The sequence below is a fragment of the Dendrobium catenatum genome, unplaced genomic scaffold (assembly GCF_001605985.2).
Source record: "Dendrobium catenatum unplaced genomic scaffold, ASM160598v2 fragScaff_scaffold_264, whole genome shotgun sequence".
In the NCBI taxonomy this organism is placed as follows: Eukaryota; Viridiplantae; Streptophyta; class Magnoliopsida; order Asparagales; family Orchidaceae; genus Dendrobium; species Dendrobium catenatum.
Genome location: NW_021318726.1, coordinates 823855 through 839175, shown reverse-complemented (window position 1 = coordinate 839175; position 15321 = coordinate 823855). Strand labels below are relative to the sequence as shown.

The window sequence follows — 15321 nt, the reverse complement described above, 5'->3', positions numbered from 1 at the left end:
TCAAAAAGAAAGAAGAAAGCAACAATCAAAGAGAAATTCAACTATATTATTCCATTCATCTTATGTTGGACAATTGTAATAAGTAACTTCCCCCTCACTATATGAAGTGAATGACTACCTCAATTGAAGTGCCACAGTAAGATATTATAGGTTGAGTTCTACCTTGTTGGACAATCCATTATCAATTTCTAATTGGCAAATGCAACTAATGTACAACATAAGCAAATCAAACACTACAGGAAAAACGCTGAAAACCGGCTTTTTTTTCCGGCGGTTAGTATAGATTTACCGCGGTTTTTAAAGTTACCGGCGGTCTAACGGCGGTTTGTGAACCGCCGGAAAAAACGGCATAGGAAACTATTTCCGACGGCTATTTACCGGCGGTTTATTTTTGCAGCGGTTTTCCGGCGGCCAATACCGCCGGTGACCACCGGAATTTTAACCGTCGGTCGGCCGGCGGTTAGGCCGTCGGTATTGTAACCGCCGGAAAACCGTCGGTCAAATTACCGGCGGTTAAACCTGGCGTCGTCTCGTTCATTAGACCGTCGGACGGCGCCGTTAGACCGCCGGTAAAGTACCGGCGGTGGACGGCGATTATAGCCGTCGGTATTACCGACGGTTTAAACCGTCGGGCGTCCATCGTATAACCGCCGGCGGCCGTCGGTAAGCCGCCGGTACGTACCGGCGGTTTAATAATATAACCGGCGGCTTTCAGGCCACTCGGTGTAGACCGCCGGAAAACCGCCGGTTCACGTTGATATCCGGCGGTTTATAGACCGTCGGTAACACCGGCGGTGTATCGTAGCTAAGCCGCCGATTTGGCCGTCGTTATAGTCTGACGGCTTAACCGACGGCGGAGCCGTCGGTAATACCGACGGTCTATAAACCGCCGGTTAAAACCGCCGGTATTTGCCATTTTTCCTGTAGTGAAAGTAACATGCCTTCAGATGCATTCAAAAAATTAACTGTATCTCAATTTTTTTTCACTACAAACTCAATGCTTTTAATATCATCTTTAACCATCAAATTTAATATGTGGGCACAAAAACGAACATGAAATATCTTTCCACCTTAAGAGGGGGTCCTTGTAGTCAAATTGGACAAAAAAAGCTTCTTCCTTAAACGAAAGTTATCCTTTAAAAGTTTAATAGCACAGTCATTATTAGACGCATTATCAACTGATAGTGTGAATACTTTATTCTCCAAATTCCATTCATTGAGTGACTTTTGGAAAGTGTTAACTATTTAATTTCTATAGCTGTGAGACATCGAGCTCACCCTAATAGGGGGTCCTTGTAGTCAAATTGGACGAAATTGGTCCAAAGAGACAACTGACACCCAAAATTGTTGCATGATGTCACCCAAAAGAAGTCCGGTCATGAAATGAATTTCATCATTGCATTCGAAACATCATCAATACCTAAGAATCTCTATCAACATGTTCAATTAAGGTTGTCGGAGGCAACAATACGAATCCTGAGGTGACAATATGAATCCTAAGGCGACAACGTGCAAATTGAGAAACTTGATGCATGACATCACCGAAACAATGTCCAATCACAAAATAGATTCCTTCACTACATTCAAAATGTTGTCAATACCCAAAAGTGATAGTAAATTTGATAAATTAAAGTTGCGCGAGGAGATTGACATGAATCTCTAGATCAACTTGAATCTTGAGGCAATGCGTGCAAATCAAGGAAATTGATGCGCAACATTGCCCAAAAAATGTCTTATAACAAAATAGACTTCGTCATTGCATCTAGAACATCATCAATATTCAAAATTGCATGTGAATTTATACAATTAAAATTGTGCGTCAAAATTGGCGCGCATTCTGAGATAAAATGCGTGAATTTTAAGGAAACACACGAATCAAGACATTTTTTTTTTGGAAATCGTTGCTTTACCGTCATTTTAAATTAAAGAATATTAATAATAATATATTATTAACAATATTGCTGTTAATTTAACAAAAAATAAAAAAGTCAAACAAGACATCAAATTCGAAATTAATGCAAGTTAATGTTACCTCATATCAATCGAGCTTGTCATCAAAAATCCCGTAAATCCCGTGAATGTAGAACTTAACACAACTCTCCTTGGCCTATTGGTTGAGAGCTTAGGCTTCCAGCTAAGAGATTCAGAGTTCGAGTCTATGTGTATGCGTAGTGTGTGTGAGTTGCCTTAAATGGCCTAAATGTTCAAAAAAAAAATGTAGAACTTAATTGCCTCAATCACTGTTGTTTGCTCACGTTAAAAAAAGTGATCCACTTCTATGTTTTTATTTTTCATGATAAAACACTCCAAAACTTCCTCCCATTCAGTGTTGTTCGACTCTTACACTCAACACCAGCCTTCCGCAGACCCCTCTACACTCCGGTCAGCTTTCTTCCAACCAATCGAGCTCACGTCCAACCCTAAAATCTATAGACACCACAAGCTCTCTGTCTTATCTTCACCACCCGACTCCACCATAGAACCCCATACAGGATCCTTATACTTTAACACTTCATGTTCACCTTCAAATCAAACTCTGCAGCCTTGCACCGTGCCTGACTTCCTACAATCGCAACTCCTCTGTCAAAATCCTGTCTGAATAGTTATACCTAGCCTTGCAACCTACACAACCACCTAGACCTTTTCTTAAACTCCCGATACATTTAATCCAGTCACTCCTTGGGTCGCCAACCACATTCACACAGGCCAAAGATCGGATGTTCACTCACGTACAGTCTACATTGATCGTGTGCCCTACACCTTACTCGCCCGATCCAGCTCCCTAATCCGTGAGATCCTTCTATCCTTGCAGATCACCAACCCTCTCAGCTCGGCTTGTGGTGCTCACAGCAAGCTACGCCTCGCTCTTCCGACCCCAACCTCTGATCCGGCTCCATATATAACAAGACCCAACCTCAAATCTACAACACTTGTCAGCCACACCTCAGCTGAAGTTCACGCGACCATGCATTTCTCAGATCCTCCAATAAATGTAAACAGTAGCTGATCTCTTTTTTTTTTTTTTTTTTTTGAACAACTTCTATATTCGACCCTACCACCTCCTTGTATGAGCTCCTCCATGTGAAACTTATTATTACCTAGTTTCCAGCTACAACAACTATCTCTAAGAAAATTCAGGCTTGCAATATATAGTTCCTCTTGGCCCACTCAAAACTCACCTAGCAAACAACCCAATTCCATTTCCAAATCCACCAAATAACCCAAAGCAGCCCATTTAACTAAATCTTTATAAAAATTCATGTGTAAGTTTCATCAATTTGTTGTTAATGTTAGTTAATATAATTACACAGCTATTATTATTAAGTAATGCTAATAGAGGTTGTGTCATTATCATATATATATATATATATATATATATATAGAGAGAGAGAGAGAGAGAGAGAGAGAGAGAGAGAGAAGAAAAGAAAAGACTAAAAAGAAGAAGAAATAAAAAAAAATGATGGATGAAAGAATGAGAAAATAAAAAAAGGAGGTGATAGGAGATGGATGAAATAGGTACTTCATTGAATAGGGGCCCACTTACAATGAATGCATTCTCCTTTCTTCTGACCATTAACAAGTTTCACTTCCTTAAACTCGTCCCAAATAAATGATGTTTTCTTTCATTTTTTTATGGCAACGGGGTTAGCATCTTCATCATGCTTACTTGTACCTATAACATTTTCTTTTACACCCTTATTTTCCTCCACCATAACATCATTTTCAGTCAAAAGAACATTTGCTTCTATACTATTAGATGTTACTTCATCAACTGTCTCCAAAATTATTTCTTCACTAATGTCATCTTCAACAATGGGATAAGGCGACATTTTGATAGCTGAAGTGTGAATGACACGCAACAAATAAAAAGTAGGAATGAAAACAAGATAACATAAGGCAATAGTGAGGAGTAATAATATTAAAACCTAGAAATCATCGAATATGTGATGCAAGAAGACCTTAATACATAGTTAATTCCACCAGCAGAAAGATTGTATTTATAAGATAGGCTCCTTTGATTTTATAGGGACTCATTGATCAAAACAATCGAAAAACCAATCAAGATTGATTTTACTTAAAATAATCCCTCTTCTCGTTGAAGATGTTAGTTATGCCATCATATACGAAAAATATAAATATATCCATATTGGTTTACAATTTATAAATATATCATTGATACCTCTTTTTTTAAGAGGACTAAAAACTTTTATTTTACCATGCCTTAGAGATAATCCATATTGGGCTTTATCGCTAATGGAGATAGAAAGAGTATTCATTCTAATAGATATGATCAACTTAATTGAAAAAAATCAGCGTGTAAATATGAACATCCTAAACACAAATCGGCGTGCAAATGGGCATGCAAATCAGAATAGCCAAAGGAAAAAAATATTCCTATTAGATTCTCGTGCACAGGAAGAGTGCCTCTAAACGCTGTCGACAACTCGCCAAAAGTTCTCCCGCTTGACCACAAGAAGAAGTTTAGAAAAAAAAAAAAAAAACTAAGAGCACAAGCAAAACTTCAGAAAAAAATAAAGATTGAAGAACAAATGAGCAATTGATAGGACTTCTAAAGTACTTACTGACCTAATCAGAGCAGTTGGTAGCTCGAGCACCAGAAGAACGAAGCCAATAAGCGATGCCCTAGCTCACGAATGGGAAGGACGCCTCACGCCGTAGCCGCACTCTACGTCTTACGAACCAAGCAGTAGCAGACCAGCTTTCATTATGTATTTACTTAACCTACGAACGATGGACGTCCGATTTAACTTTTCTCCTGGTCTGAAAATCTCGCTCAAACTTAATTCACAAACCGCCCGCTCAGACTGAATTTGCAAATTTCAAATCGACGTCTTTTAATCTAGCCGGATCGACGAGCACCCGAGCCGAATAGGTCCTGACTCAAACTCGAGCTCGATAATACACCGAACTCAAAATTCTGCTTGAGCTCGAGCTTGATACTCGATAAGCTCGACTTACGAACTCGTTAACTAGTCGAGCTTGAGTGAGCTCACGAGTCGGCTTGACTCGTTTGCACCCCTAGCTGAGATCACTAAAATCAATCGTATCATCACAAACTTCAATGAAAAGATTATCAAAATATCTAATCCACATATGTTGAAATTTCTTTTTTAAGAAAAAAAATATATTTCATCTTCATCCTTAATGCACTTCATTAGAATTGGATCCTTCTCATATATTTTTTGCTTGGATAATTTATACATATAACTTTCACTCTCATTAGCATCTAATATATTATATAAATTATTAAAAACTATATTATTTGCATCGTATATTGCTTTCTTAGAGTCCCTACAAGCATCTTTATATATTTTTAAAATTTTCAAGTTTTTACATTTAAACAAATTTTTATAACAAAGTATCTTATTTTTTATATTTTATTGCGCATTTTGATTCAACCACCAACTATTTTTACTATTAGAAGTTTTTCTTTTTAATTCTCCAAGCACAAACTTTGTAACCTCTTTAATATCACTAACTACTTTTTTCCTACAAAATATTAGCATCCTTATGAACAATCTAAATCTTAAGTTCTTGAATTAATCTTACTCTCAAAAATATTTTATTTACATTGTTTAAATGCCCCCATTTAATCCTATAATGATATTTTAGTTTTTTTTTATATTTCACCCATTCATCTTAAAATCTAAGATTAATAAGCGATAGTAGATACATGAATTTTTATTGGAATGATTTTACAATATTTACAATCTAAATGATCTATTTTCTTATAAAAAAATCAATCTAAGTTTTTCTTTGTGAATTCTTATAAGTAATAGGATGCTCTTTTCTTTTCTTAAAGGTATTAATAATTACAAAATTATAAGATAAAACAAAGTTTAATATAGTCATACTACGTTCATTAGTTGCTCTAAATATATAGCCACCATGAATGCTTTTAAAATCTTCTACCACTTTACAAACACATTTATTCAAATATCCTCCAATAAAAACTTTTCTTCGAGAGGTATCATTTGTATTAATTTTTTTAAATTATTTCAAAATTTTAATTTCAAACAAATCTTCAAACTTACTTGTGAAGCATAACATATAGTATTAATAAACTTATCATAAAAAATAATCTTTAAAATTATAATTATATCTCCAATTTATTAATTTCTATAATATTATTCTTCAAATTTTTATATATAATCACACATACACCATTTCTAATACGATTCCAACCTGAATACCAAAGTTTAAATCTCAAGCTATCAATCTCTATAGCCTTTTCTCCAACTCATTTAGTTTCATGAATACATATAATATTTACATTATTATAAATCATAATATATATTATTTCCATTTATTTGCTTGTAAGAAATTCTATATCTAAAGTTTCTATCATAATTCTAGTTTCATAGACTAGCTTCCTCACCTATATCCGCTAATGAAGTGGGGACCCTTGCTTATTTAACACAATACATGTACACCGGTGTAGCTGCCCTTGTAAACACTAAGTTTTTCCAGGAAACGCCCTAGCATTAACATAATGTTTTAAAGAATTCATGCCATGATTATTCAATAAGTTTCATGCTAGCTGTTAACTATCTAACACAATCCTCCACTTTTCTCATTCAAAGCTTGAGACATCGTGACGACAGTGTTAAAAGAAAACAATCAAAATCAATAGTTATAGTAGACTTATTTGTTTATAGTTTTTTTTTCCTTAAAGAGAACAAACAAACACATCATAAATAATCTCAATACTCCTATACTTCCATCATTAATTCAATCTTCCACCATTAATTCCATGATTAAGTTCATTTCAACTATATTGTATGAACACTCTTCCTAAATTATAGGAAAGTGCTTCTTTCGTACTCTACAAATATATAAGTGAAATACTTTCAACTAACCCATATCCTATGAATTGTTTTTAATTCCAAAAAATTTTAGATAAAAATTTTGGTGTCTCATTGCAATGTTCTTTTTTGTATATATGTGATGAATTTTCTTATGAAACTGATACATTAGTATTTAACATGCAGTAAGAAACATGTTTCATTAGCAATAACTTGAGACCAATTTCAGCAAAACATTGATTTTTTAGGTCAATTTTAGATATTCTAGGCCGAAAGTTTAAAGGGAAATTTACATACATACCACTTTATAACATCCTATTTACATATGTAACACCTAAAACTTTAATATTACATGTATACCACCCTATATTATTTTAATATCAAATATACCACTTATATTTCTTTCATATCATTCATATATTTCATTTCTACCACTCATATTTGATATGAAAATGAACAATGAGTGGTATTTATGTAATATTAAAATTTTAGATATTAAATATGTAAATAAAATAATATTAAGTGGTATGTATATAAATCTCCCAAGTTTAAAATACTTGCTATAAAAAACAGTTAAAATTTCTTCCCTCTGTCTTGATTTGGTCTTCAATATACGGTTTTGATCTGCTTTTTGACTGGCTTTAATTTCTAGCTGATAAAGTAGAAAAAAATAAACTTCGGCTCTAATCTGCAGGGAAACGAGGCGGAGGGCTGAGAGAGCTTGAGAGCGACCGGTCTTTTTCTTCGGCTCCTCCTCCTGCTCCCCTTCTGACTCCGAAGGAGACGCGGTGGGTGAGAAAGCCATGGCGGCGACGGTGGCAGCGCGTTCCGCTTCCCTCTTTGCCTCTCATTCATACAGAACGACAAAAGCGGTGATTATCAGGCCCTTCACAGCGTCCTCTTCCGCACCTTTTGCTTATAATATTCTCTTGCGTCCTACCTATCTCTCCTTATCGGGCAGGATGCTTTCTAGGTACGGTTTTGTTGCGTTTTGGAATGACCGTAGCTCGTTTCGTATGATTTGAGGAGTAATTAGCGCTTGATGCATTATTGATTGTGAATCTGTTTTCATAGATGTTTTCTGATATTTTGGTATTGGTCATTTGTCTGCTATACGTTGAGGCATCTATTTCTTGGATGAGATCATTGAGGGTTTTTTTTGTCCGATTCTTTTTTTTTTGTCTTGTCATTGTAAAATTCTCATATTTCTACAGCTAGGGTGTTTGGATGGAAGTAGGATTTGGTGAATCCGGATTGAAAATAATCTAAATAACTACTGTTTAATAAATCTTTTCTGTGTAAATCCTGCTAACTATTTGGTTGAGCAAAATTTTAAATCCTGCTCAATCCCTCATTTTTTTTGTTGTAGATTGGAAGATGTGGGGATTTAAAGATATTTCCAAGGTTTTGTGAATTAAAAATTACCAAGTTAATGAAATCACCAATAATTTTCCTAATCCATGTGATTAATAAATTTTATTTGAATACTTAAAACTATATATCTCATTCCACAACAGAATTTTCACTTTGTGTGATTCTCCATCGGAGGTATAATAACCAAAAACAGCATAGTTAAACTTCTTACCATAGATTTAGGCATACCCCTTATGTACCATCATACTTAGTCAAGCAACATCAATATAATATTTAGGGTAAACTACATATGAGTCTTTGAGGATTAGGGTATACTTCACTTTATTTTGATCAACATTTTCAAAGGCCGTACATTTGTGTTGTTGAAGTCGATTATATTCAGGTCCTCAAGGTTTGGTGCATTATCGGGAATGCTGATCTCAAGCATGCCTAGTAATGGGTAGGTATTAGAATGTATATCTTCTTCAACCATAAGTGGATATTTTAATGGTATAGCAAGTTTTTGACTTAAATATACATGGTAAATTCAATGTGTGATTAGCTAACTAGAATGAGTTTGCTCCTACAATATATCTTGCACTAATGATTAACCTGAAAAAGTTCATCTCATATCTCATAGCTTACTATTGGAAAATCAAGTTCCTTATCCCATTATATCCACTGTTATTTAACTATCTCATAACATTCTTGAAATCACTCTTCATGTTCTTAAAATACGTTATACTAACGCCAATGTGATACTTTGTATTAATGTAATGCTCTAAGGCAACGATTAAAAAGGAGGAAGAGGCGTACGCACTGTTATTTTTTACGCCTCGTTGGATTCGGCGGAGCGTGCGCTTATTTCGCACAGGGCGTAGGCTTCGGTTTGTAACGCCTCGAAGCGAAACGAGGCACCGCTTTGATTTGTAAGTATATAGACCGAGCGGTGAGAGTCGTATAAGAGTCGAGTATTAGGGTAACATACTTGCTTCTGCTTCGGGTGAGAACTGAAAGTAATTGGAGATGATGTTTCTGAATTGAAAGCTTTTGCAGTTAAAGTTCTTAGCCTAACGTGTTCGGCTTCTGCATGCGAGTGTAATTGGAGTATCTTCAATCAAATTCATACAAAGAGGAGAAATCAATTGGCGGCAGATCGAATAAACAAACTAGTTTATGTTATGTTTAACAAAAAATTAAAAGATAGATATCTCAAATTGCAGAATCAAGGAAATATTGAGAATGAAATTGATCCTTTGCTTGTTGATGAGTTACAATCTGATGATGAATGGGTTACTCCTAAGAATGCTGATGTTTATGAAGTTGAAGTAGAAGGAGAAACTCATGTCAATGAAGAAGATAATGAAGCAACTGCCCAAGTATATAAAAGGAAGAAACAAAGTGAGATTGAAGCTTAAAAAAAATTCAAAGGTATTCTTAAATATAATGAATTATTTTGTATGTTACTATTGTTTCATTTTATAGCTAATGAAATATTAACTGATATAGGAGATAAAGGAAAAAATATTATAGATGAAGAAGAGTTTGAGGATGACTTTGACATTAATTATGAAGATTATTCTGAAGATAATCAAAGTGATGACGAGCCTGCTTTGGGTCTTGATCCTAAGGGGATGTTTTATTTTTAAATGAGTTTATTTTAAATCTTGTATTCCAGTAATATTATCTTAAAACAAATCTTCAAATTCATAGTTGACATAATATTTTGTTATTTTTTGTCATTATTTATAATTTTAAATTAATTTATTTTAATCGTTTTGAGGCTTACGCCTCGATCCGCCTCGAGGCTTACGCCTCGCCTCGTTTAGAAAAAACGCCTCGATTCCCGATTTCTCCTTTTAAAACCTTGCTCTAAGGTGGTGACAATCTCATCACCTATCTATTTCTTGTAATTCCAAATGTTTCCTAGTAGAAAGTGCTCCATTATTATCTCTTCAAAAACAATTTGTGTTCTTTTGGCCACTTAAAATAGTTATGCTAGGCCCTTTTTTTAGAACTATCAAGTAGATTTTTTATCATTTCTTCTCCCTTCTCAAGTTCCTAGAATCATACACAGTAATTCTAATTATGCATGGACATTAAAATTACAATTCAAATATGCATGCATTAGAAAAAAATGTAATTATTAATCAGTATTAATTTTATGCCTGTATGAGGCAATAATAGGCTAGGGAGACAAGATTTAATGAAATTAGATGATGAAAGCACTGAACTTTGAACTTCTACTTTGTTGTCACATGCAAATTCAACTCAACGAGTCTAAGTATTTTTATCTAATGTATATTGTTGGTTTCTTTATTAGATTAAACGAGAATTTGACCTTTAATAGGACACAATGGAGAAAAAGGATTCATGTAGCCGACCCCACGTAGTGGGATAAAGGCTTGATGTTGTTGTTGTTATATATTGTTGGTTTCCAACTCTTATTTTTAGATACTATCCTTGTCATTGGTTGCTTTCTTCCCAAATGCAATTGAAGATTCAAAACTTTTGATAGATTTGTATTTACTATGGGGAGAAGTGACTGTTAAAATTCAACAACAACATCAAGTCTTTATCCCACAACATGGTGTCGGCTATATGAATCATCTTTCTCCATTATGTCATATTAAGAGTCAAATTCTCATTTAAATATAATGAAAAATGTCATTTCTAATACTTTCTAACCAGATCTTTTAGGTTTAACCTTTAACATAGGCCTAATCTAATACATCTACCCTTCATCGGACAACCGGCATTTTATGTGACCAAACCATCTAAGGTGATTCTCTCTAATCTTATTTGCTGTTTGAGCAAATCAAACTTTTTTCATGTATATATTCATTTGACATTCTGTCTCTAAGTGTAAAGCCACTTTGCAACACTTAACTTAATTTTATATTTCTCTTTTATTGGCCAATATTCTACGCCATAAAGTATTGCATCACCACCAACTTATAAAATTTTCACCTAAGTTTGAGGGGAACTTTTCTATCACACAACAAGCCCGATCCATTCCTCTACTTCAACTATCCAACTTGAATTGTACTAACAATATTCTATCTATTTCTCCATAACTTTGAACAATAGACCCCATGTTTCTAAAAGGCACACTCTTTTGAATGACTTGATCACCCAATGTTGCAATCCCATTACTAGATCTATTACTGCTAAAATTACACTCCTTGTATTTGGTTTTAGATCTAGTCAAACCAAAACTAAACTAAAGTTGACCTCCATAATTCAAGTCTTTCATTAACTCCCTCTCATCTTATCAACAAAAAAAATAACAGCAGCAAAAAGCATACACTAAGTTACATCCTCTTGCAAATGTCTAGTAAGAGTATTCATGACTAAAGCAAAAAAGATGTAGGCTTGAAGCTAATCCTTGATATAATCCAACTAAAATGGGAAAAATATTTAATCAAATCATCTTGTATTTGAACACAAGTAACAACTCCTATATACATATCTTTAATAACTTGAATATAATCATTCTTAACTATTTTCTTTTCTAGAACTCTCCAGAGCATTTATCTTAGAACTTTATCATATGTTTTCTCTAAATCAATAAATATCATATGTAAATTCTCCTTACTCTCTTTATACTTCTCCAGCAAACCTCTCAACAAATGTATAACTTCCATAGTAGACTTGCTCTGCATGATCCAAACTAATTTTGATAAATATTAGTATCAAATCATTTATGCTCGATGATCCTCCGTATGACACATAACTTAATTCCTTTATAATTCACACAGTCGTGTGCATCATCTTTATTCTTAAAAATAGGAACCAACGCACTATTTCTCCTCTCATCTGACATTGTTTTAGCTGTCAATATAAAGATCCATGTATTAAATAAATCATTATCTAATACAGCTTATCCAATGACAATGAAAGAAAACAAACAATAATTCAATTTCACTAGGAAGACAATCACCAACGAAACAACTAGGTATGCATGGAAAAAACAAAAGATTTATCCCACTGAAAACCCAACTTATTTATCCTGAATGTATATGATTTAATGGTTTATTGTTCTGAAAAACATCTAAAATCAAGAAAAAATGCATAAAAGCTTGTATCCACCGAAATAAGAGTCAATAACATATTCTATTTTATATTACATAACACCTGAAGTAGTTCTCCCGGAGGGTAATTGAAGAACTCAATGCAATTTTCGGAACTTTGGCAGTTTCCTAGGAAAGAATTTATCTTACGTTAAAGAAGGTTAAAGAAGGTCGTTGTTTGATCCCTCATGTTTTGTGTTAACGAAAATTGTATTTCATAATGTGGATGAAATAAGTTGGTAATTATTCAATCTATCCATCATTGTTCATTGTATGAGATTTTAGCTTAGAGAATGATTGTGCGCTTTAATTTTTTTTGTATTGTTCTTTTTAGAAAATGATGAAACTGTTGTTAAAGAGAACTACAGACGTCAGTTCTGTTATCCGTTGATCTTTAGTAAATGGAAAATATAATTTCATACTGCTTTTGAAAAATGAGCTTGAAGTTGGCGCCAATTAGTTGGCATAAGACTTGTTTCCTTAGATAGATTTGAGCCCTTACCATCAATTTGGAAGGCTAAGGGAAATATATCACATGGATAAGACTAATGAACAGACGTAATAACTAAGATAACAATGCTGATAATAGTGATAAATAAGTTGCTAATGCGTATCATTGTTTTTATTGATAGAAAATGTTGCAGTTTTTTATGTGATTAAAGAATGGATTTTTTTTTCCTGATTATTTTATCAGAAGGTTAAACGCAATGAATAAAAAAGATATATTTGTTGCAAAGAAGTTTTCTCTATGATGATAGAAGTTTGCACCACAAAAAATTTGATTCTATACCCTATTGCAAATTAACTTGCTTTCCATATTTCTATTAGCATTTTTTTTATTTCTATCTTTGTAGGAAATCATTCCAGAGAAGGGCAGCAACCTTGCAAGAGAAAGAAGAACAAGTGGGAGTGGAAGACTATTTTCATGTTAAGACGATACCTAACATTGTTGAAGAGCCAACAGATGATGATAACTCATCTTCAAAGGAACCTGGTATGGTGGAGAAATGGGTTATCAAGTTTGAGCAGTCACTGAACGTCCTCCTCACAGTATGCTTTCCTAATATATCCTTATTTGCTGATTTTGTGGATAAACTTGTCTATGATATTAGCTTTATCACCCCATTTGCATTTCTTAGCATCAAAAATCTATGCAGGCCAAGTTTGTATGCATCACATGTATTGTTTGTTAACAATTGTAGGCCGTTAACTGTGGGGTTTAATTCTGCTCCAATCTTTATTTACTTATTCAACTCCTAGCTTTTAGGTTTATCATTTCTGGCTCTGAGATTTGGCCTTGTTTTGTTTGTAATTCTTGAAGGATTTAATCCTTTTTGGAGCCACCTTTTCATTTTTCCCCTTGGACTCCGTTCCTAGTAACTTGTTAATTTGATATTACCCGATACTTGGAAGGCTAGTGGATTTTAATTATTCGTCAAAAATATAAACAGTAAGTTTTGAATGTCAGGAAGCATTTATCTTTTTGATGCTAGTTTACACGTATGTGAAGTATCATTGATCACTTTCGACTAAAAGTCTCTAGTTAGAAGTTTCACTATTGATATTTCACATTTTATTTCTTCAACTTGTAATGCAATTTTTGGTTTAGGTTTGTTTCCTAATTTTTCTGATCCGGACTCTCCATCCTATTTCTTGAAACTAAGAAGTTTTGCCTTCTTAGATTACCCTTGGGAGGAGCACTTGTCAATGTAGCATATTAGCAAAATCTTGATTGGTAGGGTCGTTCTGGATACTCTCAAAGCAATCACTATAGCATCCTTTGTATGTAACAATGTGTCTGCTTGAACATGTTTTCAACACCTGTGTAGTGTTGAGGAACAGAGTGTACTGCTATAATAAATCCACCGACCTATCAATTAGGGTCTTAAATCTCTTTTGGGAATTCAATTTTGTGGTGCTCGGTGATCAAAATATGCTAGAACTTTCTAGGCTGCGGATTAGTTCACCAATAGTATGGCTTGTATAATGGAAAAGAATTTTATGTTATTCGTGGAGTTTTCTTGATTAGTATCGTTAAATTTCTCTGGAGACGCCTACACCATTAGATTTTAGAAAATATTTGGAGGTACAACTTACCAGATTGGAGCATTAGACCGCACACAATGTAATAATGTCCAGAAGAGCTTGATTTGCATATTTTAACTAAATCCCCCTTGTTAATTAAACTTGTGAAGGAAGCTATGATAGAATCAACCTCTTAATAAGTCTCCTTCAGAAAATTACCAACCTGTTATCAAATGTCATTTTTTGATAGTTTTGACTTCTCGAGTTTGTTGAATCTAAAAATTAGTCGGCATTTGTTTCAAATTCCCGTGCAACTTACACTTGCAGATTGAACTGATAAGAGTGATCAATTGTCTGCCACCATTTTATGGTAGAATGTTTTGTTTTGCCACATATTTTATACTCAATATATTGTTGTGATATTCTTCCCACACAAGTGAAGTTAGTTGATGCATAGCCTCGTTGTGTCATATTGAAGGAATTTCATTCTTTGTGCCGTTATGCTGAGATCCACGACCATGAGTTTGCCTATGGATAGTAATCAAGGAAAATGAGAATAATTGGAGCCAATAGTAGTGTGATCCTCCAGTATAGATTAGATTTAAATTTTGTTGTATTAAATTTTTCCTCTAATATGATAGATCCCAGTAAATATTCTTAGTCAAGTTATGATTGACTTTATAATGTGATAGTTTGTTGTCTGCTATTGCAGGTGAGTCAATAATTTTTGTTATCATTATTAATCTATTGCTATATTTGTTCTCTACTCCGTCTTGGTGGGGGCATTGATTTCTTTATTCTATTATTTAAAAAAAACGTATCTATTTTTTTAAAAACTTATCGACGTCAACCTTAGAATCTTAAGATTTTTGTTTGACTATATCTAAAACCAAATAGATGGAGTGTAATTTTAATGGTAATAGATATAGTGGTGGAATTTGACATTGTGTGATCAAGTCATTAAAAGAGTGCACATTTTAGATATCTCAAGTATATTGTTCAAAGCAATGGTGAAATAACTGGGGATATTATTAGTACAATTC

The 15321-nt window shown here is 33.9% G+C and overlaps 1 protein-coding gene and 1 long non-coding RNA gene across 2 annotated transcripts; both read left to right on the top strand.

The window, feature by feature from the left end:
- Nucleotides 1-7492: 7492 nt before the first annotated feature.
- Nucleotides 7493-13528, top strand: LOC110104392. The gene is made up of 2 exons (XM_020833472.2): nucleotides 7493-7800; nucleotides 13108-13528. Exons 1-2 carry the CDS (start codon nucleotides 7631-7633, stop codon nucleotides 13511-13513), a joined length of 576 nt encoding a protein of 191 aa, XP_020689131.1. The 5' UTR covers nucleotides 7493-7630; the 3' UTR covers nucleotides 13514-13528.
- LOC114579283 lies at nucleotides 9296-9912 on the top strand. The gene is made up of 2 exons (XR_003700198.1): nucleotides 9296-9611; nucleotides 9690-9912. It is a non-coding gene; the product is annotated as an uncharacterized LOC114579283 (long non-coding RNA).
- Nucleotides 13529-15321: the final 1793 nt, after the last annotated feature.

Excerpts from the sequence above, each read along its gene's own strand:
- LOC110104392 (XM_020833472.2), top strand. The coding sequence starts at position 7,631 with ATGGCGGCGACGGTGGCAGCGCGTTCCGCTTCCCTCTTTGCCTCTCAT. Across the intron at positions 7,801-13,107 it reads TCGGGCAGGATGCTTTCTAG|GAAATCATTCCAGAGAAGGG; the intron begins GTACGGTTTTGT and ends CTATCTTTGTAG.